The sequence below is a fragment of the Onychomys torridus genome, chromosome 10 (genome assembly GCF_903995425.1).
Source record: "Onychomys torridus chromosome 10, mOncTor1.1, whole genome shotgun sequence".
Lineage (NCBI taxonomy): Eukaryota > Metazoa > Chordata > Mammalia > Rodentia > Cricetidae > Onychomys > Onychomys torridus.
This window is the reverse complement of record NC_050452.1, coordinates 11,203,782-11,231,257: the sequence shown is the minus strand read 5'-3', so window position 1 is coordinate 11,231,257 and position 27,476 is coordinate 11,203,782. Positions and strand designations below refer to the sequence as shown.

General features: G+C 42.2%; 1 protein-coding gene across 4 annotated transcripts in view; it reads right to left on the bottom strand.

The window, feature by feature from the left end:
• Positions 1-2,140: 2,140 nt before the first annotated feature.
• The window catches only part of Actr2 (actin related protein 2), a 50,694-nt gene continuing 25,358 nt past the window's right edge, over positions 2,141-27,476 (bottom strand). For all 4 annotated transcript variants that reach the window (XM_036200881.1, XM_036200882.1, XM_036200884.1 and 1 more), the window contains 5 exons: positions 22,135-22,271; positions 21,465-21,614; positions 19,286-19,431; positions 12,114-12,246; positions 2,141-4,759 (listed from right to left, as the gene is read on the bottom strand). In XM_036200881.1, coding sequence (XP_036056774.1) covers positions 4,589-4,759; positions 12,114-12,246; positions 19,286-19,431; positions 21,465-21,614; positions 22,135-22,271 — 737 coding nt within the window. In that variant the 3' untranslated portion in view covers positions 2,141-4,588. The remainder of the gene's footprint in view (positions 4,760-12,113; positions 12,247-19,285; positions 19,432-21,464; positions 21,615-22,134; positions 22,272-27,476) is intronic.

Here is a 27,476-nt window from a genome sequence, read left to right as displayed (position 1 = left end):
GAGCCATCTAAGAAGCCTATAACATCAGACATGGGGTTAAAGAATTTAGAGTCTTCTTGATTGGGTTTTATTCTTCCTTTGGTCCTCATTATGCCCCATAGAATATGCCACCGTATGTTGAAAGTATGTGGTCTTTGATTTTCATTTTATAGAGGATTACAATTAGAAGATTGCCTTGAGTCTCAGGAGACTTCGGTGACTGTTTAAACTGGACTGAATTTTGCATTATGACATAGCTACAAGCTCGTGGGAGCAGGGAGTAGAGTGTGATGATCTCAGTGAGAATGGGCCTTATAGACTCACATGTGTGGATGCTTGGTCCCCAGTTAGTGGCATTGTTGGGAAGGATCAGGAGGTGTGGCCTTGTTGGAGGTGTGTCACCTGGGGTGGGCTTTGAGGTTTCAAAAGCCCATGCCAGGCTATTTTTCTTTGTCTGTCTGTGAAACAGGATATAAGCTTTCAGCCCCATGTCTGCCTGCTGCCATGCTCCCTGCCATGATGATCATGGAATAACCCTTTGGAAGTATAAACAAGCTCCCAATTAAATGCTTTCTTTAATAAGAGTTGCCTTGGTCATGATGTCTCTTCACACCAATAGAACACTAAAACAGAGACCTTGTCTTAAAAATAAATTAATTAAAATTAGCAACAGTTATGGGCTGGAGAGATGGCTCAGAGGTTAAGAGCACTGACTGTTCTTCCAGAAGTCCTGAGTTCAATTCCCAGCACCCACATGGAGGCTCACAACCATCTGTAATGAGATCTGGCGCCCTCTTCTGGCCTATAGACGTACATGCAGGCAGGACATTGTATACATAGTAAATAAATCAATAAATCTTTTAAAAATAAATTAGCAACAGTTAATAAACTGAATTGTACAAGCAAAGTTTATGGCTGGAGAAAAAATAAGGAATACAAAGATATTCACTCCATCAACACCAATACTACAAAATGGCAGGAATATTCTTTCTCTATCATCTAGGGACAATAGATAGCACATTATTCTGGCAACTCAAGAGACAGGATAAGGCACCAGACACAACCCTCAGGATGTCTTAATGGACCTTGGCCATGAAAGGACAAGGAATCTTAAACATACAGTTTATAAGAGAGACAAAAACACAGATACCAATTCCCTAGCCCTCATGCTCAAGGTCAACGTAAACTCAAGAGAAGGTCACTTATTAGTTTTCCTCCTGCTTTAATTACTTTGTCAAAAACAATGTACCTGTTCAAGAGAGACAATTTAGTGGCCTGGAGCACTACTGCTCTTTCAGAGGATCAAGGCTGGATTCCTAGCACCTACATCGTGGCTCATAATGACCTGTAACTCTAGTTCCAGGGAGAGATCTAATGTCTTCTTCTGGCCTCCAAGGGCACCGCATACACATAGTGCACACATATACACACAGGCAAAATACCCATAACATGTAAGATGAAAATAAGGAAAAAATAAAAAACAAAACAGATGCCTAAAAAAACCTTCACACAGATCAGCCACAACGTCCATACAGAATCATGTTACAGATAAGTCTATCTAGGATTGATTCTGCAAAAGCACCCTGCAATCTCTTGGGAAATAATTTCTTAGAAAAAAACAAAACAGAACAAATTCAAATGTAGCTCTAATTCATTCTCTTATATCTAAAAACCCTACTAGAAGGGCTGGGAGTGATGGTATGTAACTTTAATCCCAGGACTCCAGATGCAGAGCAGGCAGATCTGAGTGAGGCCAGTTCTAGGACAGAGAGACCTGGCCTCACAATAAACAAATCAATGAGTAACAAGTACATAAAAACCTCACCAGAAATCATGAGTTTTGTCAGTAATCAAAACTGAACCAGAGCTGGGCATCGGGGTGTACACCTACAATCCCAGCACTTGGAAGAGGCAGGAGAACCAGGAGTTCAAGTCTTCCTTGGCTACATGCTAGTTCCAGATCTGCCTGGGCTTTAACACCTGTCTCAACCGTCCACCTCAAATAAGATAAAACAAACAAACAGCAATGGATGGGAACAATGAATGACCCTGGACTAACTTGGGTTTAAAGTTCTAAACCCATTTTGCATAGCAAAACTTAAAGTAGAAATAAAATTAAAGAGGAAAACTACTAAAAGGAAAAACAAAGACAAAATTCAAATTACTTTGAAAAATCTGATTTTATTTTCTTAATCAAAAAGAAGTATATTTGTGTTAAATTTAGAATACTTAACTTTTCCATTGATCTCTCAAATACTTGCCAGATAGATACTAACAGTGCTCAGAACTGTGAAAGCTAACATCCAATACCACATTTTCTAAGAAATCTCTCAAGGCATTGGTGATTTTAATTTAAAAATAAAAAAGAATTTTAATTAGCATTGGAAATCTAAGTGACAATGGGTTTCAAGAGCTAAAGATCAGATCTTTTAAAAAACAGATTTTTTTTAATTTTTGAAGGACGCAAACCTGACACCCCCAATAGAATACAGTATGTCCCAGCTCCCAAATTATTAAATTCATTATTTCACCTTAGAATAGGAAAACTATAAAATGGAATTTCTAAATTATTACATATATAAATACATCATTTTTAACAGTCATGTTTGCTAGCAGAATTATGAAATGAAAACAAATTCTACATCAAGGTACAAATGATACTGCTGAATCTTTCACTGTTTTATTTAGGACTCCACTCTGTTCTTCCCTGTTCTCTACCCCTACATTTAAAATCATGCTCAAAGCCAAGAGTCGATCACTTTTCTGCACTCAATAGTCATTGGTACCAGTCCTATATACAGTAGGTGTCCTGCAATGGGCCCAGGACTCCCAAGACTGGGGTAGTTGACAACATGATTTAGGAACGCTTAGAAATTCCAAAGTGACTCTGAGTCACGCACCCAACACCGACCAGCCGGCACTGGTGGGCTGTTGTGTGTACAGAGCATGTCCAGCATGCACACAGACTTCTCCTATTTGTTCAAATTGAGGTAAAACAGGCAAAAATACTTAATATCACAGAAGCTGCATCATTAAGACTAACTTCCTTTTGCTGCTGATTTTATATAAATTGTAAAGTTATCTCAAAAAATCAACTAAAAATTCTGATTTTAAGCATCCAAAAAGAAAGGAAAAAGGAAAAGGCCATTCTTTCAAATCCATCATTATTAGTAAAGAATATTTTGAAATGAAGGAAAATGTTTCTCCCAGAACCATCAGTCTGTATTTGCTGTAAAGCAACAGCTCACCATTTCCTTCTTTAATGTTACAAAGACCTCACATCTAGGTACAATCTGTTATTTCTTGAGATAACAAAAATACCAACAGGCCTCGTAAACAGGATTTTCTATTTACAGGTCTGCGAACACATCCAAAATCCCAACCACTCTTCAAGAACAAAAGATGGCTGGGAAGTGGCGGTCATAGTCAGTCTTCAGTACAAGGAGAGTTGACTCCTGGTAAACCGTCTACTGCTGTTGCTAACATTTTAGTTCCAGGTCTCATTAAAAAAAAAAAACAAAAAAACAAAAAAACAAAAAAAAAAAAACAAACAGAAACTACTGGCACCAGTCCCACTGTTACTGTTAATACAACTGCCAGTAATTAATTCTGTGTCGAGCTGTCAAGAAGCACTGGTCAGGTACATAAAAGTACAACTTTCAAGAATGGTACTTAGCATTATTACTTCAATGCTTCCAGAATCAACAACAGCATTTAGAAAACACCAGCCCTTAAGTAGTTTTCTATGTGTAATTTGACTTAAAAGTATTTTGTTTAAAATGTCACTTTCTCACTGATAGTTTAGGAAATATACTCCCAGGTGATAGGTTGAATAAGTAACTAATTCTGAAGCCTCATGGTAATAAAATATTCAGCTTGCTTTTTTTCTATCATATGGAAACAGTTCCAGGTAGACCAGAAGAAATCTACCAAGTCAGAGTACTGTATGTAACTGAGGTTCATTGCGCATATCCAGAAGCAGAAAACCCTCAAAATCCACAAGAGAAAGACCACCCATTTGTTCACCTCACAAAACCTACCCCCCAAACACCTTAGTTCTGAGCTTAGTCTTTCCCAAGGATGTTAACAGGACAAGCTTCAGGTACAGAAGAGTGGAGCAGTTGACTGCTAAAAGCGAACACTAAGAGGAAATGCCCTAAAGGGCTGGGGCTGCCCCCATCCCTTACCACCCCCACCCAGAATATGTAAGAGCTCATGTGAAAGTTTTTTCTTATGCTAATAAAGACATACCACCTACAGTGCTAAAACTAAAACTAGCAGCATTAGAGCAATAAAGCAAAAATAGAAAGCCTCCAGGAATGATCTAAATGCCTACTTAGGAAGAAAGAAAGCAGCAAAGACCCTTTGCCCTCCAATTATGTTTGCAGAGAAGTGGTTGCATTAAACAACCATATTTACCCACATTAACAAGAATTTAACAATGCTTCCCCAAGACAGAGAATAAAACTTGACCTTTCCAGTCAAACGGGACAGAGAGGCCTCTTTCAGTCCTGGAGTCGAATGAGTTCAAAGATTGGCAATAAAGAAAAAAATTTAAAAAGAGAAAAAGAAGAATGCATTAGAGGCTGCTGGGAACAAGCCTGGCATTTTATCGAACAGTCACACCGAGTTTCTCCAGCACACGCACACCCTTTTCTTGGTACTCTTGTCGGGTCATCCAAAAGTTGTCTTTGTCTTTCATGATGTCTGCTAGGACTGCGCCACCCAAGAACACCATGTGCTTTCTGCGCGGTGGATCTTCAATTCGGATCTTAAATTTCTACAGGAGAAAGAGAGGAGTGAGAGCAAGTGTGTAGTGCTCAGCTTCAGGGAGACCTCTGTTCGTGTCGTCCTGAGTCTCTCAGCAATCCACAGAGGACAACAGCCGGGTTTGGCACCTCAGACACAGAAACATTTAGTAATCCCTCCCAAGCTCAAGATTAGGAAGACTAGAATCCAGATTCAATCAACTGAACAACCAAACACCATGCTAACAGCCTAAGAACCAGCAGAAAGATTATAAAAGGCCTTCTCGTCAGTCCTGAGCAGTTCTTCCAGGTCAACACCACCCAGACTCTGGTTCAGTGCAACCGTAAAACTGAACCCATCTCTCTGGTACTGGGATTGTTGGGGTGTGTGGGAGGGTGTGGGGTGTGTGGGAGGTGTGGGGTGTGTGTGTTGGGTGGGTGGTTATGTCAATCTGACACAAGCTAAAGCATCTGAGAGGAGGAAGCCTTAAGTGAGAAACTGCCACATAAGACCTGCCTGTAGGCAAACCTGTAGGACAATTTCTTAATGACTGATTCAGGACTAGGGGGGTGGGCACCCTTGGGCTAATATCTGTATGTTCTGTAAGAAAAAACAGGGCTGGGCAGTGGTGGCGCACACCTTTAATCCCAGCACTTGGGAGGCAGAGAGGCAGGTGGATCTTTGTGAGTTCGAGGCCAGCCTGGGCTACCAAGTGAATTCCAGGAAAGGCGCAAAGCTACACAGAGAAACCCTGTCTCGAAAAAACAAACAAAAAAAAACAAAAATCAAAAAAACCCAGGAAACAAAAAAACAAAAAAAAAAAAACAAAAAAAAAAAAAGAAAAGAAAAGAAAAAACAGATGGCGGCCAGGCAGTGGTGGTGCAGGCTTTTAATCCCAGTACTCAGGAGGCAGAGGCAGGGAGATCTCTGTGAGTTTGAGGCCAGCCTGGTCTACAGAGTGAGCTCCAGGACAGCAATAGCTGTTGCACAGAGAAACCTTGTCTCGAAAAACCAACAAAACAAACAAACAAAACCCTAGATGGGGTTGGAGAGATGGCTCAGCCTGTTAAAGGCTAGGCTCACAACCAAAAACCCCAGATGAACAAGCCGATAAGCAGCACTCCTCCATAGCCTCTGCATCAGCTCCTGCCTTGGCTTCACTCAGTAGACTATGACTCAGGGTGTGTAAGCCAACTCTTTTCTCTCCAGGTTGCTTTGGTCATGGTGTTGTATCACCCTAACTGAGACAGGACTGAACTCAAGGCTCCATTCACACCAGTGCACGTGGTCTACCACCGAGATCCACGCCAGACCCTCCAGTTCCTTTCTAATATGCAAAACTCACATTCTAGTGTTTTAATTCAAATGAAATTATTCAAAGCAAATATGGCCAGATAGGTTTGTAATAGATTGCTATGGTCCATTTCCTTTTTTCTGCCCCCTCCTTTTTTGGAGGGGTTTGTTTTTGAGACAGGGTCTCACTGTATAGCTCTGACTATCCTGGAATTCACTCTGTAGACCAGACTGGCTTCAAACTCAAGAGATCTCCCTGATTCTGCCTCCCGAGTGCTGCACCACTCGTGCACCTGTCTGCTATGATGCATTTTCAATATGAGGTTAAGTTTATCAAAGTTACAGATAAGCAGGAGAGCTAGGTCCCTCTCTTCCTGAGCTGGCAGTAGGTACCTGCTTGTCTCAGAACTCTGAAAGTTCTATGCAGATATATATGTGACCAAGCCCACAATCATAAAACACGGGCAAGTCTTAAGCTCCAAATTATTCATTAGGTAAGACTGTGTGTCCTAAACCAATGAGATGGAGAATCTGGGAAGTCAGCAAGTCCCAGCCTATGGAAGATGAGAACAGAATGTGTTATCTATTTCCAACAATTTGGGGGCTTGTCTGGGATTTCTGTGTTTGGGAAGGCTCTTAAATCTCCAGAAAATGGAAGAGATGTATCCTGACCATTGTTTGGACAGATCAATCAATGATGAGTTTTGCCTTTTCTCATACTTCAGCAGTCAGGAAACCTCATGTATGGGACAATGCAGGAAACCTTGTGTGTGTGTGTGTGTGTGTGTGTGCGCGCGCGCGCGTGTGCGTGGTACTGAGAAACCCTAGTATGGAGTGGAACATCCATGGGCATGAAGACACTTCCAATATGGGAAATCAAGCAGTTCTAGGTAGGACTGATGTACAAGAAGGGTAGCTTGGGAGAAAAAAAGATAAATGGAAAACATTGTTTTATTTTTGCTATAACTGTGTCTTCACATTAACCAATTAAAATGCAGAGATGAAGCTTTCATGACTTGGTAACCACCAGGGAAAACTGCAGCTTACTAGTCTTTATAAACTCAGGAAGGGTGTCTCCAAAGAGAGCACCAGGTCAGGACAGATCAGCCTGCATGTGAACAGTGGGGTCAATAGGCGACCTGCAGGGCTTTGGCTAATTTGCATATCAATGCTCTTAAGGACGGGTTTGTGTCAGTCTTTTACTTAGAAAAATACCTCTTGGCTGGGCGGTGCTGGCGCACACCTTTGATCCCAGCACTCGGGAGGCAGAGGCAGGAAGATCTCTGTAAGTTTGCGGCTAGCCTGGTCTACAAAGTGAGTTCCAGGTGCAAAACTACACAGAAAAACCCTGTCTTGAAAAAAAAAAAAAAAAACACAAAAAAACCTCTTAAACTGTTAAGCTTTCTCAAGATTGATAGCTGTTAAGTATTTGTAAATCTGGATGGGATAACTTACTACCAGAACACTTTTACTTTTGCTGGTTGTCTTTCTGCAAAGCCTTAATACCTAAACTGTTAAAGGTGGACACAAGAGCAGCCTCTGACAAAGGAGCCTGACCGTGTTTGAGATGCTCTGACATCACCCCAGGACCAGCAGGAGGAAGTTCAGGTCAAGGGGACTTCCTGTCCAGGATACCTGTGGAAGAACCTGACTGTGTCTGAGATGCTGACATCACCCCAGGACCAGCAGGAGGCACTAACTTTGTGTCATGGAGACTTCCTGTGCAGGCCACCTGTGGAGTGTGCAGTGTGTCAGCCCCAGCTGACAGCTTGGTGCTGGTTTCAACCCACTGGGGAGAACACAAGCACCGGCCCAGCCTTACCACAGGCTCCTGATGACTCCTGATGACTCCTTATGAAAGGATAGTAGTGTTGGTGGAGATTTAGGTTTCTACTAAATACACTGCTGTGATTTGCTTGTGATACTGTGACACAAAAATCCTCTAACTGAAAAAACAAAAAACAAGTTTTTCTAATCTAGAATTCAAAAAGAAAAACTATTGGACCAATTCAGTCTTAAAACTCTCATTTCCCAGTTGGCTCAACTTCTGGAGTCTAAGATGTATAGGGAAGACTACTACTGTACAGAAATAGTTTATTCGTTGAAAAAATAATCAGAACTGTATTTGAATCTGAGGCTGGAGAGACAGCCCAGCAGCTTAAGAGCACTGACTGTGCTTACAGAGGACCAGGATTCAATTTCCAGAACTCACAGGCTGGCTGACTCCAGGCTCTATAACTCCAGTTCCAGGGCATCGGACACCCTCTTCTGGCCTCCAGAGACATACATGCAGGCAAACACTCATACATATAATAAACAATGCTACACCCCTCCAGACATCCATAGATCTCAAGCTGTTTCTTTCCATACATATCCTGGAAGGCTGTCTGCCTTTGGAGTCCAAATTCCACAAAGAGACAACGGAACCATGTACTCTAAACTGTTCCTATCACATATATAAAATGTAGGAATCTAAGTATTTATGACATGGCAAACAACAGTATTTTAGTTAAGTCTGAGAACAAATATCATTCTGTTTTATTCACTTCCCCTTCTCCCCGAGACAGGGTTTCTCTGTGTAACAGCTCTGGTTGCCCTGGAACTTGCTTTGTAAGACCAGGCTGGTCTCAGACTCACAGAGATTCACTTACCTCTGCCCCTCAAGTGCTGGGATTAAGGGTGTGTGTCATCACCTGGCTACCTTTTTTTTTAAAGTCAATCTAACTGTACAGTCCAGGCCAGCCTTGCACTCAATAGCCTCCTACCTAATCCTCATATGTGCTATGTGTACCACTGTTCGACTTGCAAATGGTTTCCCAAGGGTCACATACTTAAATACTTGGGGTATTTCATGTCTCTGACTACAAAGACTTCTGTGAAGCTGTAAGATAGTTACAGACACTGTTTGACAATGAATAATGCTAAGTGAACAAAGACTATGCTTTGATGATATTTTTAAAATTAATTTTTATTATGTGTATTGTGTATCTGTATGTGGGTGTGTATATGGGACTGCACTACCCACAGAGTCAGAAGAGGGTGTCTGATCTCCTGGAGCTGGAGTTACAGGCAATTGTCAAAAGCCTGATGGGGGTGCTGGGAACCCAACTTGGGTCCTTGCAATAGTACCTGCTTTTCATGGAAGAGTCATCTTTCCAGCCCTGTCAAGCAAATGTCTAAGGGCTTTGGGGAGCTCAACAGGGCTCTCAGCAGCTGCTCTCTCATACCTCCCTTTTCACCAGGAGGTCCTACAGCAGCTCTGTTCTACTACCCCCTCTTCCCAACTCCACAGCTGCTCAGAGCTCGCCTCACTGCCCACCACTCCTCCGCAGTGCTCTCTAGACCCGACATCTAGAGCTGTCTCTTCCCATCCCACTCGTCACTGGCACATGCACAAGCTCTCCTCCACCTTTGGTTCTTCTCTACCTGTTACTGTGGAGTGTGTGTATGATGTCCATGTGCGTATACACCTTTGGGGGTCAATTCTTTCCTATTACCATGTGCTGGTTCCAAGGATTGAACCAGGTCACCAGGCTTTGGACTTCAAGCACTGACGCATCTCACCAGCCCTAGCTTCCATTTCTTTCTTTTTTCCTTCCTTCCTTTCTGTTGGTGGCAAAGAGGGGTTGAGACAGAATTCTCCATGCAGCCCTGGCTGTCCTGGAACTCATTATGTAGACCAGGCTGTCCCCAAATCGTGAGATCCTCCTGCTTTTGCCTCCCACGTGCTGGGATTAAAGGCGTGCACCACTACTACCCAGTGCCTCCATTTCTTTTTAAATTGAAAAAGAAAAAGTATTTTGTATGTATGAGTTTTGGCTGCATGCATTTATGTGTACATGCCTGGCGCTCACAGAAGTCAGAAGGGGCACTAGATCCCCTGGAACTTGAGCTACGGATGGCTGTAAGCCCATCCTGGCTTTTCTCCAAAAGCAGCAAGTGCTCTTAACCACTGACCCACCTCTCCAGCCCTCTCCCTTCAGTTTCTTTACATTATCCTTGGTGACTTTTTTCTCCTCCTTATATTCATTCACCTGGCAAAATACCAACTCAGGCAACCAATTCTGAACTTGTTTTCAAACAGCTCAACGTTGGGGAATATTATTTTAAGGTGTGTTACTTTGTTTATGTTGCATTTGTTTAACTCTGTGAAGCTGTGTTACTTTTCCTGTCTAAAACACCTGATGGTCTAATAAAGAACTGAATGGCCAATGGCAAAGCAGGAGAAAGGCTAGGTGGGGCTGGCAGGCAGAGAATGGAAGGAGAAATCTGGAAGAAGGAGCAGCAGAGGAGGAGGAGGAGCTCAGGGCCAGCCACACAGCCAGCCGTGGAGTAAGAGTGAAAGTAAGATTACAGAAGAAAGAAAAGAAAAAAGCCCAGAGGCAAGAGGTAGATGGGATAATTTAAGTTAAGGAAAACGAGCAAGAACAAGCCAAGCTAAGGCATTTATAATGAAGAATAAGCCTCCATGTATGATTTATTTGGGAGCTGGGTGGTGGGCCCCCAAAAGAGAAAAAAGCCAAAAGACCAAGAACAACCAACAACAGCTCAACACAGTACAGAAAGTCAACACCCTGCTTTCAGTGTGTCTCCAGCCTCCACCAGGTCCCTCGTGCTGTTTGGCTTTCTAGTGCATTTCTTCCCTCTCCAGTCACTGAGACAACCACTTTAACTACTGTTTTTAACTCTACCAGCTCTTTTCCCTCTCATAGCTTCCAGGCTTACTCTTAGGTCCTTCTCCACCACACCAGGTGGGCTTCTGGATTCTTGTGAGGAGACGCCAGGTTATACCATTTTCTATTTAGAGGGCCCAGATCTTTCCTTTTCAGCACAGCTGACCTGTCTGCTTGCTGCTTTCTGAACTCATCTCCCACCCCTCTCTTGCTTACTCCGTTCCATTCACACTGCAACCTTTCTGCCAACTCAGATCCTTTGCACTATTCCTGACTAGAAATGCTCACTCCCTAACTAGACACAGGTCTCTGACCCAAAGGCACTTCATCAGAGGCCTTTTCTGATCAGCTATGAGGGAACACACCCCACATCACCACCAACAACCATTTTCTATTTCCTACCCCCCCCAATTTATTATTACTACTGGTAAGTTACTTAAACTGACAGCAGCAATTTGTATTGTTTACCACTGCTTTGTTCCCATGACCTAGATCAGCTCTGGCACAATGCTAGAGTTCAAGAAATGTTTCCTGGGCTTACAGTGTGGCTTAGTACTAGACTGCTTACTGGTGGACGTGTGTGGTCCTGGGTCTAACCCTAGCTCTGCAGAACTGATCTGCAGAACTGAAAGTGTGTGTGTGTGTGTGTGTGTGTGTGTGTGTGTGTGTGTGTGTGTATGGGGTGGGGGTGGGGGATCAGAGTGTGCAGAATTGATTTCAGTGGGATTTTACCCAAATATAGTGCTTCATAATCTCTTCTCAAAAGTTTGCAGAGTAAACAGACACCAGAGATGGATCTTAAATTCTCTATATAATATGATGAATCGAGAAATGTGAGCAAAATACTTAGAGCACTATAACATCAGTGTCTAGACACAGTTCTCTGAAATGGACAAACCCAGACAAGCCATGGTTAAAGGACCCTGGGTTGCATCCATACTGCAGACAGTATATTTCACAGTCCCGACGCCAAAGAACCACTAGCAATGATACTCTAGTGCATGGCAACAATTACCAATGAAGTCCATTTCAAAAGCTGTGATAACTCTGGGAACCCAAATGTGACTGAGGAGACAAGATACATAACAAATTGACCGGGCAGTGGCAGCGCACGCCTTTAATCCCAGCATTTGGGAGGCAGAGGCAAGTGGATCTCTGTGAGTTCGAGGCCAGCCTGGTCTCCAAATGAGTTCTAGGAAAGGTGCAAAGCTACACAGAGAAACCCTGTCTCGAACCCCCCGCACCCCCAAAAAAATATATAACAAATAGATAATTTCTCCTGAAGCCCTTCAAGTCTTCCAGAGGCTATCTGAACAGGAATCTGTTTATAAGACTTCTTGCTCCATCTAGTGGTTGGCAAGACCCACAAGTTACTTTACAGGGTTTTAAACAATGGTAACAGTTACTATAGATACTTACAGAAAGTTTTTCCACATCTCCTTTTAGAACTCGTTCTAAGTAAAGCTGTTTAAGCTCTCGTTCCAACCTCGATGGCAGGCCAGGATACATGGTTGAGCCTCCGGAAAGCACAATGTGCTTATAAAATTCAGATCTAGGAAGACACAGAGGATATTTGCAGTTTCCGGTTAGGAAAATGGCACCTCATTTATTTATTTGTTTGTTTGTTTGTCTGTTTGTTTAATTGCTGGGGTAAGGATATAGTGCAGCAGAGCACCTGCCTAGCAGCACGAAGCCCTGGGTTCCACCCCCAGCACCACATAACCTGGGTGCACTGTGAGGTGGAGGAAGGAGGATCAGAAGCTCAAGTTTCTGCTAGGTAAGCCTGTCACAAACGACAACAACAACAACAACAACAACAACAACAACAACAACAAAATAAGACGCATAAATACCAGTTGACGTATGGAAGGAGGAAAAGGCTTGACAACCCCCATCATCACAGAAATGTAAACAGCAATGAGCTACCACTGCACACCTGCTACAACAGTGACAGAACAAACCAACCACAGCTTCTAAAACAGAGTGCAACCCACCCAGGGTCACATACCGTGAAAAACTTGACAACAGTAAAAGGTTCCCTGAAGTGCAACAACCAACACTTAATTCAAAAGCAAACACGCACTGAATCTAAGGTGTTCTGCTGGTGTCAATGCACGGCCATGCTTCCTTATCCAACTTCACTGTGGCCTGCCTTCCAAACTCACATGACTATCCTGTTGTGCACACACATGTAGCCAAGTCGTGCAGCACCTGGGCTCAAATGGGAGATCATGGTATGACAGAAAACCATGCATCTTTACGGAACATACAGCTTTCTGTTTTTAGAAAAACATTATAGAAAACATAGATTATTTTTCTACCATTACTTCTTGGCATATTAAGTACACAACCAGTATATTTTTAGTTATACTGGGCTAGAACCCTTGATTTTAAAAACCAATGTCATGCTGGGTGGCGGTGGCTCACATCTTTAACACCAGCACTCAAGAGGCAGAGGCAGGCAGAGCTCCAGGTTCAAGGCCAGTCCAGTCTACACAGTGAGTTCCAGGACAGCCAGGGACACACAGAGAAACTCTCTCTTTAAAGACAAAACAACAAGAAAATAAAAATAAGAACTAGGGGCTGGAGAGATGGCTCAGTGGTTAAGAGTACTAGCTGTTTTTCCAAAGGACCAGGGTTCAACTCCCAGTACCCACATGGCAACAGCTCACAACTGTCTGCATGCAACTCCAGTTCCAGGGGATCCAACACCCTCACACAGACATACATGCAGACAAAACACCAATGCACAGATGCTGTGGATATCACTCTGTACAAATAAAATGCTGTTTGGCCAGTGGCTAGGCAGGAAGTATAGGCAGGACAAGAGAGAAGAGAATTCTGGGAAGTGAAAGGCTGGGTGGAGAGACACTGCCAACTGCCGCCATCAGAAGCAACATGTAAAGACACCGGTAAGCCACAAGCCACATGGCAAAGTATAGATTAATAAAAATGGGCTAAATATAAGAGTAAGAGCTAGACAACGGTAGGCCTGAGCTAATGGCCAAGCAGTTCAAATAGTATGTGTTGGTATGATTATTTTATACGTGGGTTATGGGACCGCGAGGGCTTGGTGGCACCTGGAGAGAAGCTCTCTAACTACACACAGAAAATAAAAACAAGTAAATCACTTTAAAAAATGAAAAACTAGTGTTTGAATTCCTAACATTTGAGTCTCATTAAAAAAAAATTATTAAGTGAATCTGACTGAATTCTGATTAGCCTAGAATCTCCAATAATTTCTAAAATGGCCTCCACATACTTCTGCCATTTTGTTTGGCTGTTTCTTGCAGTAGTGAGGACTGAAGCTACTACCTCACACGCCACTAGCAAGTCCTCTACATGAGAGATCCTCAGCCCTGTTGTGTTTTTATGAGACAGGATCTCACTATGTAGCCATAGTTTGGCTGGAGCTTGCTATGTAGGCCATGTTGGCCTTGAACTTGAGATCTGTCTGTCTCAGCCTCCCAAGTGCTGGGATTAAAGACATCTCCTACCACATCCGTACCATATATGCTATCACTGATGTTTAGAAAATCAAAATGTTGACCAGCTGAACAACACCATCAGTGCTGTTCATCCTACAACATCCAATATTCAGCCAAGATCTCTTCTGGCGTGTGTGACCGTTTTGTTCTATGTAGAGGGATGCTGGAGACAAAATGTGGGGTCTTGTACACACAAGGCAAGTGCTCTGCCACTAAGCCACATCCTAGCCCAAGACTGATTGATTTTTCCCCCTTCCTTCCTTCCGATACAGAGTTTTATGTAGTCTAAGATGGACTTACTTTGTTAGCTACAGCTGGCCTTAAACAGGTGCAAAACACCATACGCAGCTTAAGATTTAAGTCTTAAAAAAAAAAAGATTTTTACTTTATGTGTGTGTATTTCCTGCATGTATGTATGTATACTTCATGTGTGCCTGGTGCCTGATGAGGTCAGAAGAGGGTACCAGGTCCTGTGGAACTGGAGTTACACACTGCTGCGAGCCAATATGTGGGTGCAAGGAATCAAATCTGGGTTCTCTACAAGAGCAGCAAGTTCTCTTAACCACTGAGTCACCTCGTCCCCCAAGGGTTAATTCTTTATGTAAAAACAAATAAGCCCATTTATTTGATTAGTATGGAATTTGTTTCCATTTCTAATACATAAAAATTATATATAATATACATATACCAAATTTCTCCATGATTCATTAACAGTAAATGTTTGCCTATATAACTATCTTACATACCTACATACTGAGAATCACGTAAAAAATTTTCAGCCAATTCGACATTCAAAAGAAGAAGAAGAAGAAGAAGAAGAAGAAGAAGAAGAAGAAGAAGAAGAAGAAGAAGAAGAAGAAGTCAAGATCATGATGGGGAAACCCACAAAGACAGCTGACCAGTGCTAGTTGGAGCTCACTGACTCTGGACTGACAGCTCGGGATCAAACTAGGCCCGCTGAATGTGGGTGACAGTTGTGTGACTTGATCTGTTTGTGGGGGTCCCTGGCAGCAGGGCCAGGACTTATCCCAGGTGCATGAACTGGCTTTTTGGAGCCCATTCCCTGTGGTGGGACACCTTGCTCAGCCTTGATACAATGGGGAGGGGCTAGGCTCTCCTTCAACTTGGTATGTCAGACTCTGTTGACTACCATGGGAGGCCTTACCCACTCTGAGGAGTGGATGGGGATAGAGTGGGAGGGAGGTGAGGAGGTGGGAGAAGGGGAGGGAGAGGGAACTGGGGTTGGTATGTAAAATGGGAAAAAACTAATAAATAAATAAATTTAATAAAAAAATGTTCAGCCAAAAAAAAAAAAAAAAAGGATCATAGTTATGGTAGTATGTGCCTTTAATGCAAGCACTTGGAAGGCAGAGCCAGGTAGATCAGGGAGTGTGGAATTGGGAAATGACAGCTATAAAATATAAACTTAGATGAAGAAAGACAGAAACACAGGATAGCTTCAGGAGGGTTTGGGTCAGTACAGTTTTATCACTCACAGCCTTTGAATACCCAAAGCAAGGGGGGCAAAAAGACCTCCCCCTTTGAAGGTCATCAAGGTTCAAAGTACAAAGTTAAGTGTAAACACCTCCTTAGTACTCAAGGCATCAGGTGGCCATGCCTTAGGGCAAAGCATCCTATAATTAGGCCTAAAGACACCTGGTATGCTTGGGGGGTGGTGGTGCATGCCTTTAATCCCAGCACTGGGAGGCAGAGGCAGGTGGATCTCTGTGAGTTCCAGGCCAGCCTGGTCTACCAAGTGAGTTCCAGGAAAGACGCAAAGCTACACAGAGAAACCCTGTCTCGGAAAAACCGCGCGCGCACACACACACACACACACACACACACACACACACACACACACACAAGACACCTGGTAACCACACCTTTGGCCAAAACATCCTATTATGCAGCCTTGGGGTGGGGGGTAACAAGCTTGGACTCTCTGACCTTGAGTCAAGAGGAAAACAAGCCACAAGGCAGGGTTTCTGTGGGCCTGATAAGCAGAGGGGTATCATAAGTGAAAAGTTTAAAGATCCCTAATATAAATTAAATTATAATCACCACTACAGAAAACAGTTAGAAACTCTCCCCCAAACTAAAGATGGAACTATCAAATGATTCAGCAACCTACCAGTAAATACACAGCCTAAATTACTATTATAAGTGAATGAATAAAGAGATATTCGATATATACAGTGGAATGTAATTCTCCCTTAAAAAAGGAAACCTTGTAATTTGTAGCAATGTAGATAGGCCTGGAAGAAATTGTGTTAAATGAAGTAAGGCAGAGAAAGGCAAATACTGCATGGCCCTATTTATATGGAATCTGAAAATGTGACTATAGCAGCAGAGTACAATGATGGTTACCAGGGATGATGCACTGGCCACTGATTTGAGATGTTGACCAAAAGATACGCAACTCTGATTAGACAGAAGTCCCAGCACATAACACACAGGTTCTATTTCAAACATATTATATATGCAAAAGCACTGGATTTTAAGTGTGCTCATCACAAAAGTTGTATGTATAATAATAAATATCAGCTTAATTAAAATGTATACTCAAAACATCATCCTACAATACCATAAACAGAACTTTTGTCAATTAAAAAATAAATTTAATGAGTTCAAGGCCAGCCTAGTCTACAGAGCAAGTTTCAGGACAGGCTCCAAAGCTACACAGCAAAACCCTGCCTCGAAAAACCAAAACAAACAAACAAACAAATTTAAACTGGGCATGGTGGCACATGCCTTCAATACCAGCAGAAGCAGGAGGATCTCTGTGAATTCAGAGCTACACAGTGAGACCTGTCAAAAAAAAAAAAAAAAAAAAAAGAAAAGAAAACTAAATAAATACATAAATTTAAAGGTCTGGTGAGATGGTTCAGTGGGGAAAGGTACCTCTTGCCAAGCCTGATGGCCCACGTTTGATTCCTGGGACCTAAACAGTGGAAGGAAACAATCAACTCCGAAAAGTTATCCTTTGACTTCCACATGTGTGCCATGGCATCCCTGCCCCCCACACTAAATAAGTAAATAAAAATGTAGTAAAACTAAAACACACGTCGTGCTGTGGATCAAATCCAAGGTTTCATGTATGATAGTCAAGTACTGTAACTAAATCCAAAAAGTCGATATATGTTAAGGGGAAAAACAGTAACTGGTAACACAAATGAACTTAGGCAAGATTAATCAATGGATGCTAGAGGGGCAGAGTGTGCTGAGGAAAGGGACAAGTTCTTAACTAGGAGAGGAAAAATAGACCATTCACTGGAGGAAACAGTAAACTTCAAGTAACTCTTCAGTAAGAGCATTTATATCATCAATAAGAAACATCACTCCTGGATGTGATACCCCTGGGACACACCATATACAGAGTATTCTAGTCAAAAATGCACACCTGAATTACGAGAAAATATAAAAGCCCAAATTTAAAGAAATCTAAAATAACTAGTCTGAACTTTGCAAAGATGTTAATACCATGAACTGGACCAGAGAAAAAGCAACGAAGAGAAATGACTAAATATGCATGAGTCACCACCAAAGACGGCTGTACAGGTACACTACAGGACAGCCTATGAATATTATAGAGCATTATAATACTGTAGAATATTGTACAGACTGAAATATTACGTTAAGTGTATCAATAATAAATCTCTTGAGTGACACACTCGACTATAAGTGTATCTTAAGAATAAAAACTGCTAAAGAGAAATTATATATTCAAGCTATTCTCAAACGGTTCCAAAAAAAAAAAAATAGAAGCAATTAACACAGCAAATAAGCATAACATTAATATTAGCAACAGAGTAAAATTAGGTAAAGGGCACACATGTATTCTATATTAGACTTGCCACTTTTCTGTAGATTTTAAATTGTTTAAAAAATAGTAACTTGAGCTGGAGAGATGGCTCAACAGTTAAGAGCACTGGCTGCTCTTCCAGAGGACCAGGGTTCAAGTCCCAGTACCCACATGGCAGTTCACAACCGTCTGTAACTCCAGTCTCAGGGGACCTGAAACTTCCCATGGCAAAACACTAATACACATAAAATTAAACAAACGGGCTGGAGAGATGGCTCAGCGGTTAAGAGCACTGACTGCTCTTCCAGAGGTCCTGAGTTCAATTCCCAGCACCCACATGGTGGCTCACAACCATCTGTAATAAGATCTGGTGCCCTCTGGCCTGCAGGGACACATGCAGGCAGAACACTGCATACATATAAACAAACAAACAAACAAATAAATAGATAAATAAGAAAAATTTTAAAAATTAAACAAACAAATAAATGAAAATAATAACTTTAAAGTGGGGTCTGGAGAGGTGGCTCAGCAGTTAAAAGCACTTGTTCTTATAGAGGATATGATTTTGGTTCCCAGGACCCACATGGCAGCTTACAACCATCTGTAGCTCTCTCTAGTTCCAAGAAATGTGATGCTTTCTTCTGACCTCCATGGACACGAGGTATGCACATGGTACACATACATACATACATGTATGTAGACCAACACTCATACACATATAAAATAGAAATAAATAAATAAATAAATCTTTGAAAAATGTTTAAAGAGCCTTCTGAGAAGTGATATCTAACTAATACCAATCTATCAAAAACACAGTGAGGGGTGGAGAAACGGTTCAGCTCTAACCCCTGCCTGCTGCCACATCTGATGAGCCTGGTCCCTGGGACTCACAGGATAGAAGGGAATCAACCACCACCCAAGCACCATGGCATGGGTGGGCCCACACATGTATGTGATGTGCACAGACAAGTAATGTAATTCAAATTTTAAAGGTTAAAAACAAAACAAGACCCCTCCTAAAACACAATGAAGTTTGTCCATTCAATTTACATTAATTTCTTTCTTTAAAAAAAAAAAAAAAGATTATATTCTTATTTTAAACCATGTTAAGGTGTGTGGGTCTGCCTGTCACTAAGTGTGCATGAATACAGTGCCCAGAGGCCAGAGCTGTGAGTCACAGTTGTGAGCAGTCGGACATGAGTCCTCTGGAAGAAGAAGAAGATCAAGTACTCCTGACTCCTGAGCCAACTCTGTGGTCCAGGTACTTCCTATAAAGGACTTAGAAATTCGGTTTATTGTACCTGGTGTCGATGTCAGCTGCCTGGATTGTGTTAAACAGTAACTCAGCAACACCAACCCCCTCCACGTTGATCAAGTGAGGCTGGAATAAAGCTTCTGGTGCTTCGAATCTTTCTCCTCCAACTTTGATGATGCGTCCATCTGGGAGCTAGAAACAAACAACCCAGGGCAAGTCGGCAAAAAGCGCTACTTCCTAGCATTCTCCATAAGAGAGATTTTTAAAAAATACTCTGTTCTCTGACCAAAATCACTAAAAGCAATACATTTTCCTAAAATGCTTTCTTGGGCCAAACAAAATTTCTCAGATGATGATCCCTGATGTACCCAGCTGCATTAAGTTTCTTACATCTTACTCTAGCTTACATTTGTCCACTTATTCATTTAGTTTGTTTTACACTTGAATATATTTTTGAAAGCTATCTCCAACTGTTTAAGGAAGAAAGAAGACACACTTTGTTTTCATTTTTCTCCCTGGAATTTTCCTTGGAGTCAGGACCTCATGTAGCCCAGATGACCTTTCTGTCTCTGCCTCCCCAGTGCTGAGGTTACAGGTGGGCACCACCCTGCCCGGCTCTTATTAGGAGTCTGAGGCTAAACTACATGCATAGGTGAACCTCAAACCCAGTCACATTGCAATCACTTAAGTTACAAGTGGGCAGCACCATGTCTGGCTTTTTTGTTTGTTTGTTTGTTTGGGGGGGGGTGTTGGAAGGTGAAAGTGGGGGTTAAGAAGGTCTTGCTTTTAGTCCAGGCTGACCTCGAACTCATTCAGTGATGACTCCCCCATCTTAACCAGTGTCCAACATAAACCATGTCTCACATTGTTAGTTCTCTCACCTTTTACCTTATACCAGTTCCTTCCAAACACTTAAGACTGAAAATTAGGATCTCTAGAAAACCTGTCAGGAAAGCTTTAAGAAAGAAACCACCAGGGCAAACCTGGAGGTTATTATTAGAAGTTTAATTGTATCCTTTGAATAGCCTGGGACTTCTTCTATGTAGACTAGACTGGCCTCAAACTCAAAGATCCTCCTGCCTCTGCCCCTCCCCCAAAAAACTGGAATTAAAGGCGTGTGCTCCCACAGCTGGTCTCTAACAGAATCCCCACCCTTTGTATCTTTTGAGACAGGGTCTCACATGTCCTCTTGGCTGTATCATGGAGATCACCTGCCTCTGCCTCCCAAATTCTGGGATTAAAGGTGTGTCTCACTACACCCAGCTATTTTGGCGTTTTGTTGTTTTGGTTTGGGTTTTTTTTTTTTTTTTTTTTTTTTTTTTTTTTGCAGGCCTTATCAGGCTGGTCTCATTACTTACTTGCTTCAGCCAGTATTAAGTGCATGTGCCACTATCCCCAGCAAAGCAAGTGTTAAGTCATGTGATCCATGGTGGCACTATTCACAAAATTCGTGCAACATAAAGGATTTCAAAGTAAGTCTGAAACCAGCTTGGGTTCCAGTGAGAACTTGTCTGAGAAAAATCAAAGCATGACCACGTCCCAAGATACGTTTCTAAGATTATTAGCTCTATGACATGCTACAAAATTTTTGAGGTTCATATGGGAATGCAGAATTGCAATCCCACCATTTGGGAGGCAGAGGCAGGGGACCCTGTAATACATAGCAAGATCCTATCTCAGAAAAACCCAGGAATCTGAGAAACAGGCATACTAAATTTTCACACTGCATACATACTGCATGCATATCAAAGGGCCTAGGAGTCATACAGCAATGAGATAACTATATCCATAATTTATTTCACAATTATAATGTGTTCTATTTTGTATAACTCTTAAGTAACATGCCAGAAAAATAACATTGCACGAAACATGTTGAGAAATGATATTCTGAAGATGCTAGAATCTCAACTAATAGCTCCATTTCTAATTACATTCTAATTTAGTTCTTGCTTTAATTTGCAATACATGGTATCTTCAGTAATTATATCACAGAATCTTAATGTAGCAAGAGATATTCAAAAGTCATATGAAAACATATTACAATAACCCAAACTACAAATACCAATGCTAGGGCCTAATCTGCTGGGCACACACAAGGCCCTCGGTTTGATGTCCAACAAACAGAACAAAACAACAAAACCCAAACAACCGAAACTCTACTAAGTGAGGCTAATAAACAGAGATACCCTTTCCTACCCACACATGTGTTTACACAGGATACTTACTGTATATGACTCAACTAACACTGTGGTCTCTAAGGCCAGCTTCTGCTCTTGCTCAATATTGTAACCCACATAACAAAGTTTTTCTTTAATCATGCGAACTGTCTCAAAATCAGCAGAATGGTTGAAGGCATATCCTCGCAACAGCAGCAGCTATCATTTAAAAAAAAAAAAAAAAAAAGGCAGCAAGTTAATCCACGTAAGTTCCACTGTATAAAGTTAAACCCCTGTTGGCTACTACGATTGCAGGGCAGGTAAAAGGTACTTGCTGTCCATGCCTGAACGCAATCCCTGGAATCCATATCAAGGACAATAATGGTATACTGGGGGATACTAGAAACCTTGTACACTGAATGTTTTTAAAGTATCTTATTATTTTAAATTATGTGTATTGTGTGTGTGTGGGTATGTGCAAATGAATGCTGGTGCCTGAAAGGTCTGGAGGAAGGCATTAGATTCCACGGAGCTACAGCAGTGGAAAGTTGGCCAAGATAAGAACTGTTTCTCTGCAAGAGCAGCATATGCTCTTGACTGCTGAGCCAGCTCCCAGCCCCTAGATTGTTTTAGACACTGACTTTTGTGTAAGCCAGTAAAAAAACTAAAAAACTAAAAAAAAAAAAAAAACCCAAAAACAAAAACCCATGAGTGTTTATGTTATTTTCCTTTCACTTACCTTGATAAGATACCTGGTAATATCCCTCCCAGCAATATCCAGCCTTCTTGTAAGGTGAGGGAGAGAAAAGCCTTCATACACTGGGCAAATATGAGTTACACCATCTCCAGAGTCCACGACTACACCAGTCAACAAACCTGCACAAGAACCAGGTTTTGAGAGTCAGTTCAGAAAACCAAAGCCAGAAAGTTTCAAATGCAGTAGAGAAGCCACCCCAGAAAAATCAACCAGTCAGTGAAACTGGGAGCCAGCACTTCCTCTCTTTCTCTGCTTTTTTCTGTCCAAGACAGGGTATCTTCATGTAGCTCTGGCTATCCCAGAACTCATTCTGTAGACCAGGCTGGCCTCGAACTCAGAGATCCACCTGCCTCTGTCTCTGAGAGCTGGGATTAAAGGGGTACACCACTGTGCTGGCTTCAGCACTTCATTTCTAATTACAGATGGAAGCGTCTGCTCCCTCATTTCCTTTCTTTACATTCTTCCTTATTTGTATAGGATGTACATGTGGAGGAGAGCGGCACATGCATGCTACAGCACATGTGAGGTCAGAGGACAACTTATGGGGACTGGTTCTCTCCTTTCACCATGTGGGGCCACGAAATCCAACTCAGGCTGTAAGGCTTGGTGGTAAGTACCATTATCCAAAGTCATCTTGCCCTGTGTTTTCCTTGTGAGGTTTCTAGTTCAATCAGGGGCTTCTTTAAGAGCTTGGGAAGGAAGATCTGCTACAGTGTCCTTTACAACCTAATCACCCAATTCCCGTAAAGTGAAACTTTCTAAAGCATAATGAATAATTTAGGGAAACAACTGTGAAAAGTGACTATTACACAAAGTTACAAGATGGTAAGTAAATCTGCTAAAATGATCTACTCAGGCCTGGTAGCTCACTCATACCTGAAACCCAGCTCTCAGGAAGCTTGTGATAGGACTAAAAATTCCAGGTCATTTATCTCAAAGAACTAAAAAGAAAACAAGGCCAACATGGGCTACAAGGCGAACTCGTCCTCATTTACAGGATGACTAGAGGGTTACCGGCCAGCCAGAGATACATAGACAAACACCATCTCAATACAAAAGAAAAATACCATCAATAAAAACAAAAGCCTGTAATCTTGAGGCAATGTCTAACACCTAACAATCCTCAATCAATCCTTCAGCTCAGTTACTTGCCCCGAAGGAGAAAATGGCCCTAACTAAAGCTTACGGTAGAAGAGAAACATCACTAAAGTGTAGTACAGCAACAGTGTGAGCCTGGATGTGCATGGCCTAGGTAGGATCCCCAACCAAACCCCATCAGCAACAATCAAGAGCAAGGGAATTGGGCAACGGTGACGCACACCCGTAATCCCAGCACCTGAGGCAGAAGCAGGTGGATCTCTGAGTTCAAACCAGCCTGGAGCCGGCGGTGGTGGCACACGCCTTTAATCCCAGCACTCAGGAGGCTGAGCCAGGGGGATCTCTGTGAGTTAGAGGCCAGCCTGGTCTACAGAGCGAGATCTAGGAAAGGCACAAAGCTACACAGAGAAACCCTGTCTGGGGGGGGGGGGGGAGACAGCCTGGTCTACAGAGAGTTCTAGAATGGCCAGGACCACACAGAAAAACCCTGTGTCCCCCACTCCCACAAAGGGAAGAGAGCTGCTGTTGTGTTTCTCGACTGCCACTGAAAAGATTTACTTTACTTTCATTGTTATTACAGCAGAGTCTCATCCTAGCCAAGAAATCGTAACAGGTGTACACAAAGTCTAACTTGTGGTACTGAAAAGCAGAAACGGGTTGGCAAAGTGTCTCAGAGAGTGGCAAAGCAAGCCTAGTGACCTGAGTTCAATCTCTGAACCCCACGTAAAGGTGGGAGAAGAGAACCAACTCCACAAAGTTGTCCTCTGACCTCTAAACATAATCATGGCATTATTATCACCCCACTCCCACACACATAAAAATATTACTAATAATAATTTTCAGTAAAATATTTTTTATTTTATTATTTGTGTGTCTGTGTGTGTCTCTGTGTGTGTGCGTGTGCACCTGCCATAGCCACAAAAGAACATTAAAATGCCTGAATCTGTAGTTATAGGTAATTATGAGCCACCCAACATGAGTGCTTGGAATTGAACCCAGGTCCTCTGGAAGAGTAGCAAGTGCTCTTAACTCCTGAGCCATCTTTCCAGCCTACAATAATAATAAAATTTTTAAAGAGAAAAAAAATGTCTGAAAAAAAGTCAATTCTGAGGGAAAAATAACCCTTTTCCAGGTGGGCATACTGGGAAAAGCCTGTAACCCCAGCACTTGGAAGACAGAGATGAGAGGTTCTAGGTCAGGCTGAATGTGCTGACACACATCTCTAATCTAGCACTCCAGAGACAGAGGCAAATGGGACCAGCCTGGTCTACACAGCAAGGTCCAGAGTAACCAAAGCTACACAGTGAGACCCTGACTGAAAACAACATAGTAGTTGTTGTAGGTCATTCTGGGTTATGCTGGAAGTTGAAGACCAGCCTGGGCTACAGGAGACACTATCTAAAAAATGAGAAAAACAGAACTTCCAAAGTCTCACACTAAAAAAGTTTCTTATGTATTAATATTATGTATGTGTATATACACAGCACATGTGTAGAGAGCAGAGGACAATTTTGTAGGATCAGATCTTTCTTTCCACCTTTATGTAGGGCTCAGGGGATCAAAACTCAGACCTCCAGGCTCTGTAGCAAGCTTCTTTACCTGTGAGCCATTTGGCCAGCCTGATATAACTCATGTTTTCTTTTTAAACAGAATATAAATAATCTATAACCTAGTTTTATTACTTCCTCATCTCTGAATGGTCTTTCTACACTTCTTTCTTTCTTTTCTTTCTTTGTTTTTTTTTCGAGACAGGGTTTCTCTGTGTAGCTCTGGCTGTCCTGGAACTCACTCTATAGACCAGGCTGCATCTGTTTGCCTCCCGTCTCCTGAGCACTGGGATTAAAAGTGTGCATCCCACCACCCAGCTAAGTTCTTTCATTTCTTTCTTTCTTTTTTTTTTTTTTTTTCCCTTTTTTCTTACATAAATCTGCCTATGGACATATTACTGTAAACATGCTTAATCTCATCTCAATAAATTTGCATGCACTGTCATATCTGTTTCTCTTTGATAAACACCAATAAGTTTATAAATATTCCCATTTTGATATAACTTGTTTTCCCTGATTATTCTGATAGCCTCATGAACTCTTACACTGTTCCCTTTCAGCCTGCTCTTTCAGAGGAGACTGTTTTGGAATGCAGGTATCCTCATGTACCTGCAGAGGACAGAGGGTTCAATTGGCTGTCTTCCTCAATTGCTCTTTCTTAGTATATTTTAAGTTATTACTTGATGATTTCTTTGTGTATCTGTGTGCATCGAGTGTCTTCCTTTATCTCTCAGTACCTACTCCTTTAAGGAAGGGTCTCTTTCTGAACCTGGGCTGGTGTTTTCTCTGGTAACTTGGAAGCCAGTAAGCCTCAGCAATCCACATCCATCGGAACTGGGGTTACAGGGATCTGTGGTTACATAGGTGTGGTATCTGAGGAGACTGGGTCTCTAACTGAACCTGAGGCTCACTGATCAGGACAGACTACTTGGCCAGCAAGCCCCTAGAATCCTCCTGTCTTGAGCTCCTCGGTGCTGGAATCACAGGCACGTGCTGCTGAGCATGGCTTTTATGTGGGTGCTGAGGATCTGAACGCAGGTACTCAGACTTTCAAGGTTGGCAGTTACCTACTGTGCGATCTCCCCAGCCCCGGACGATGACTGTCTACTGAGAAAAGAGAACAAGGACTCTTAGTGCCATACCCTTTTATCCCTGGGTGTCTGTCTGTCTTTTAAATTCCTGCCCTTTCATCCATGCCTTCTCTGACCACTCAAACCTTGACCTGTGATTTCCCAATGTTGATCAATCTTCTCTATCCTTCTAGACTGAACTAAGCACATAAACATATCTTCCTAACACCAGGTCACTTCTTTTTTTAAAAATTTATTTAATTTTATTTTATTTGCATTTGTGTAAAGGTGTCAGATCTCCTGCAACTGGAGTTACTGACAGTTGTGAGCTGTCATATGGGTGCTGGGAATTGAACCCAGGTCCTCTGGAAGAGCAGCCAGTGTTCCTAACCCCTGAGCCATCTCTCCAGCCCGTCCAGGTCATTTCTTATTCAAAACCCTCCTGCAGGTTGGAATGGTTATAGTAGTTGTTGTTCTTATTAAATTTATCTTTACTATGTATTTGTGCATATGTGTGTGTTTGCGTGTACATGTGTTTACACACAAGTACAGTGCCTACGGAGACCAGAAGAGAGCACCCACTTTTCTGGGGCTGGAGTTATAGGTGGTTATAAGCTGCCTGACCTCAGAGCTAGGAACTGAAATCTGGTCCTTTGCAAGACCAGCAGCGCTCTTAACTACTGAGCCATCTCTCCACTCCTTTTTCCAGAGAATATTAACCACCCAGTTAGGAAAAAGCATGACTTCCAGTTACTTACTTATTTTGGTTTTTCAAGACAAGATTTCTCTGTGTAGCCCTGGCTGTCCTGAAACTCACTCTGTAGACCAGGCTACCCTCATACTCACAGAGATTCACCTGCCTCTGCCTCTTGAGTGTGGGATTATAAAGCTTATAGTTATTTAATTTTACTGAGCTATTGTTTCTCAAAATTAAGGAGTCAACAGTTACATAAAAAATAGCTAGATACAAGCAATTAAGAAAGTTATCTTGGCCAGGCGATGAAGGTGCACACTTTAATCCCAGCACTCGGGAGGCAGAGCCAGGCAGATCTCTGTGAGTTCAAGGCCAGCCTGGTCTACAGAGAGAGATCCAGGACAGGCACCAAAGCTACACAGAGAAACCCTGTCTCGAAAAACCAAAGAAAGGTTATCTTGGGCTGGAGATGGCACAGAAGTTAAGAGCACCGACTGCTCTTCCAGGGCCCATGAGTTCAATTCCCAGCAACCACATGGTGGCTCACAGTCATCTATAATGAGATCTGGTGCCTGGCACGCAGGTATACCTGTAGGCAGAACATTGTATACATGATAAATGAATCTTCTTTCAAAAAAGGTTATCTTACTGGATTGAGATTAACTCATAAATTTTACTAGGAAAATATATTAACATCAGTTTTCTTAGAAATTCTTTTTAGGGGAACTAGAGATGTCTCAGCAGTTAAGAATACTTACTGTTCTTACAGGACGTGGGTAGGGTCCAATACCTACACTGTAGCTCAAAACTGCAACTCCAGTACTAGGGGATCCAATATCCAATGTCTTCTTCTGGCCTCCATGGGCACCAGGCATGCACATAGGGCACATACATATATGTAGGCAAAACACTGAC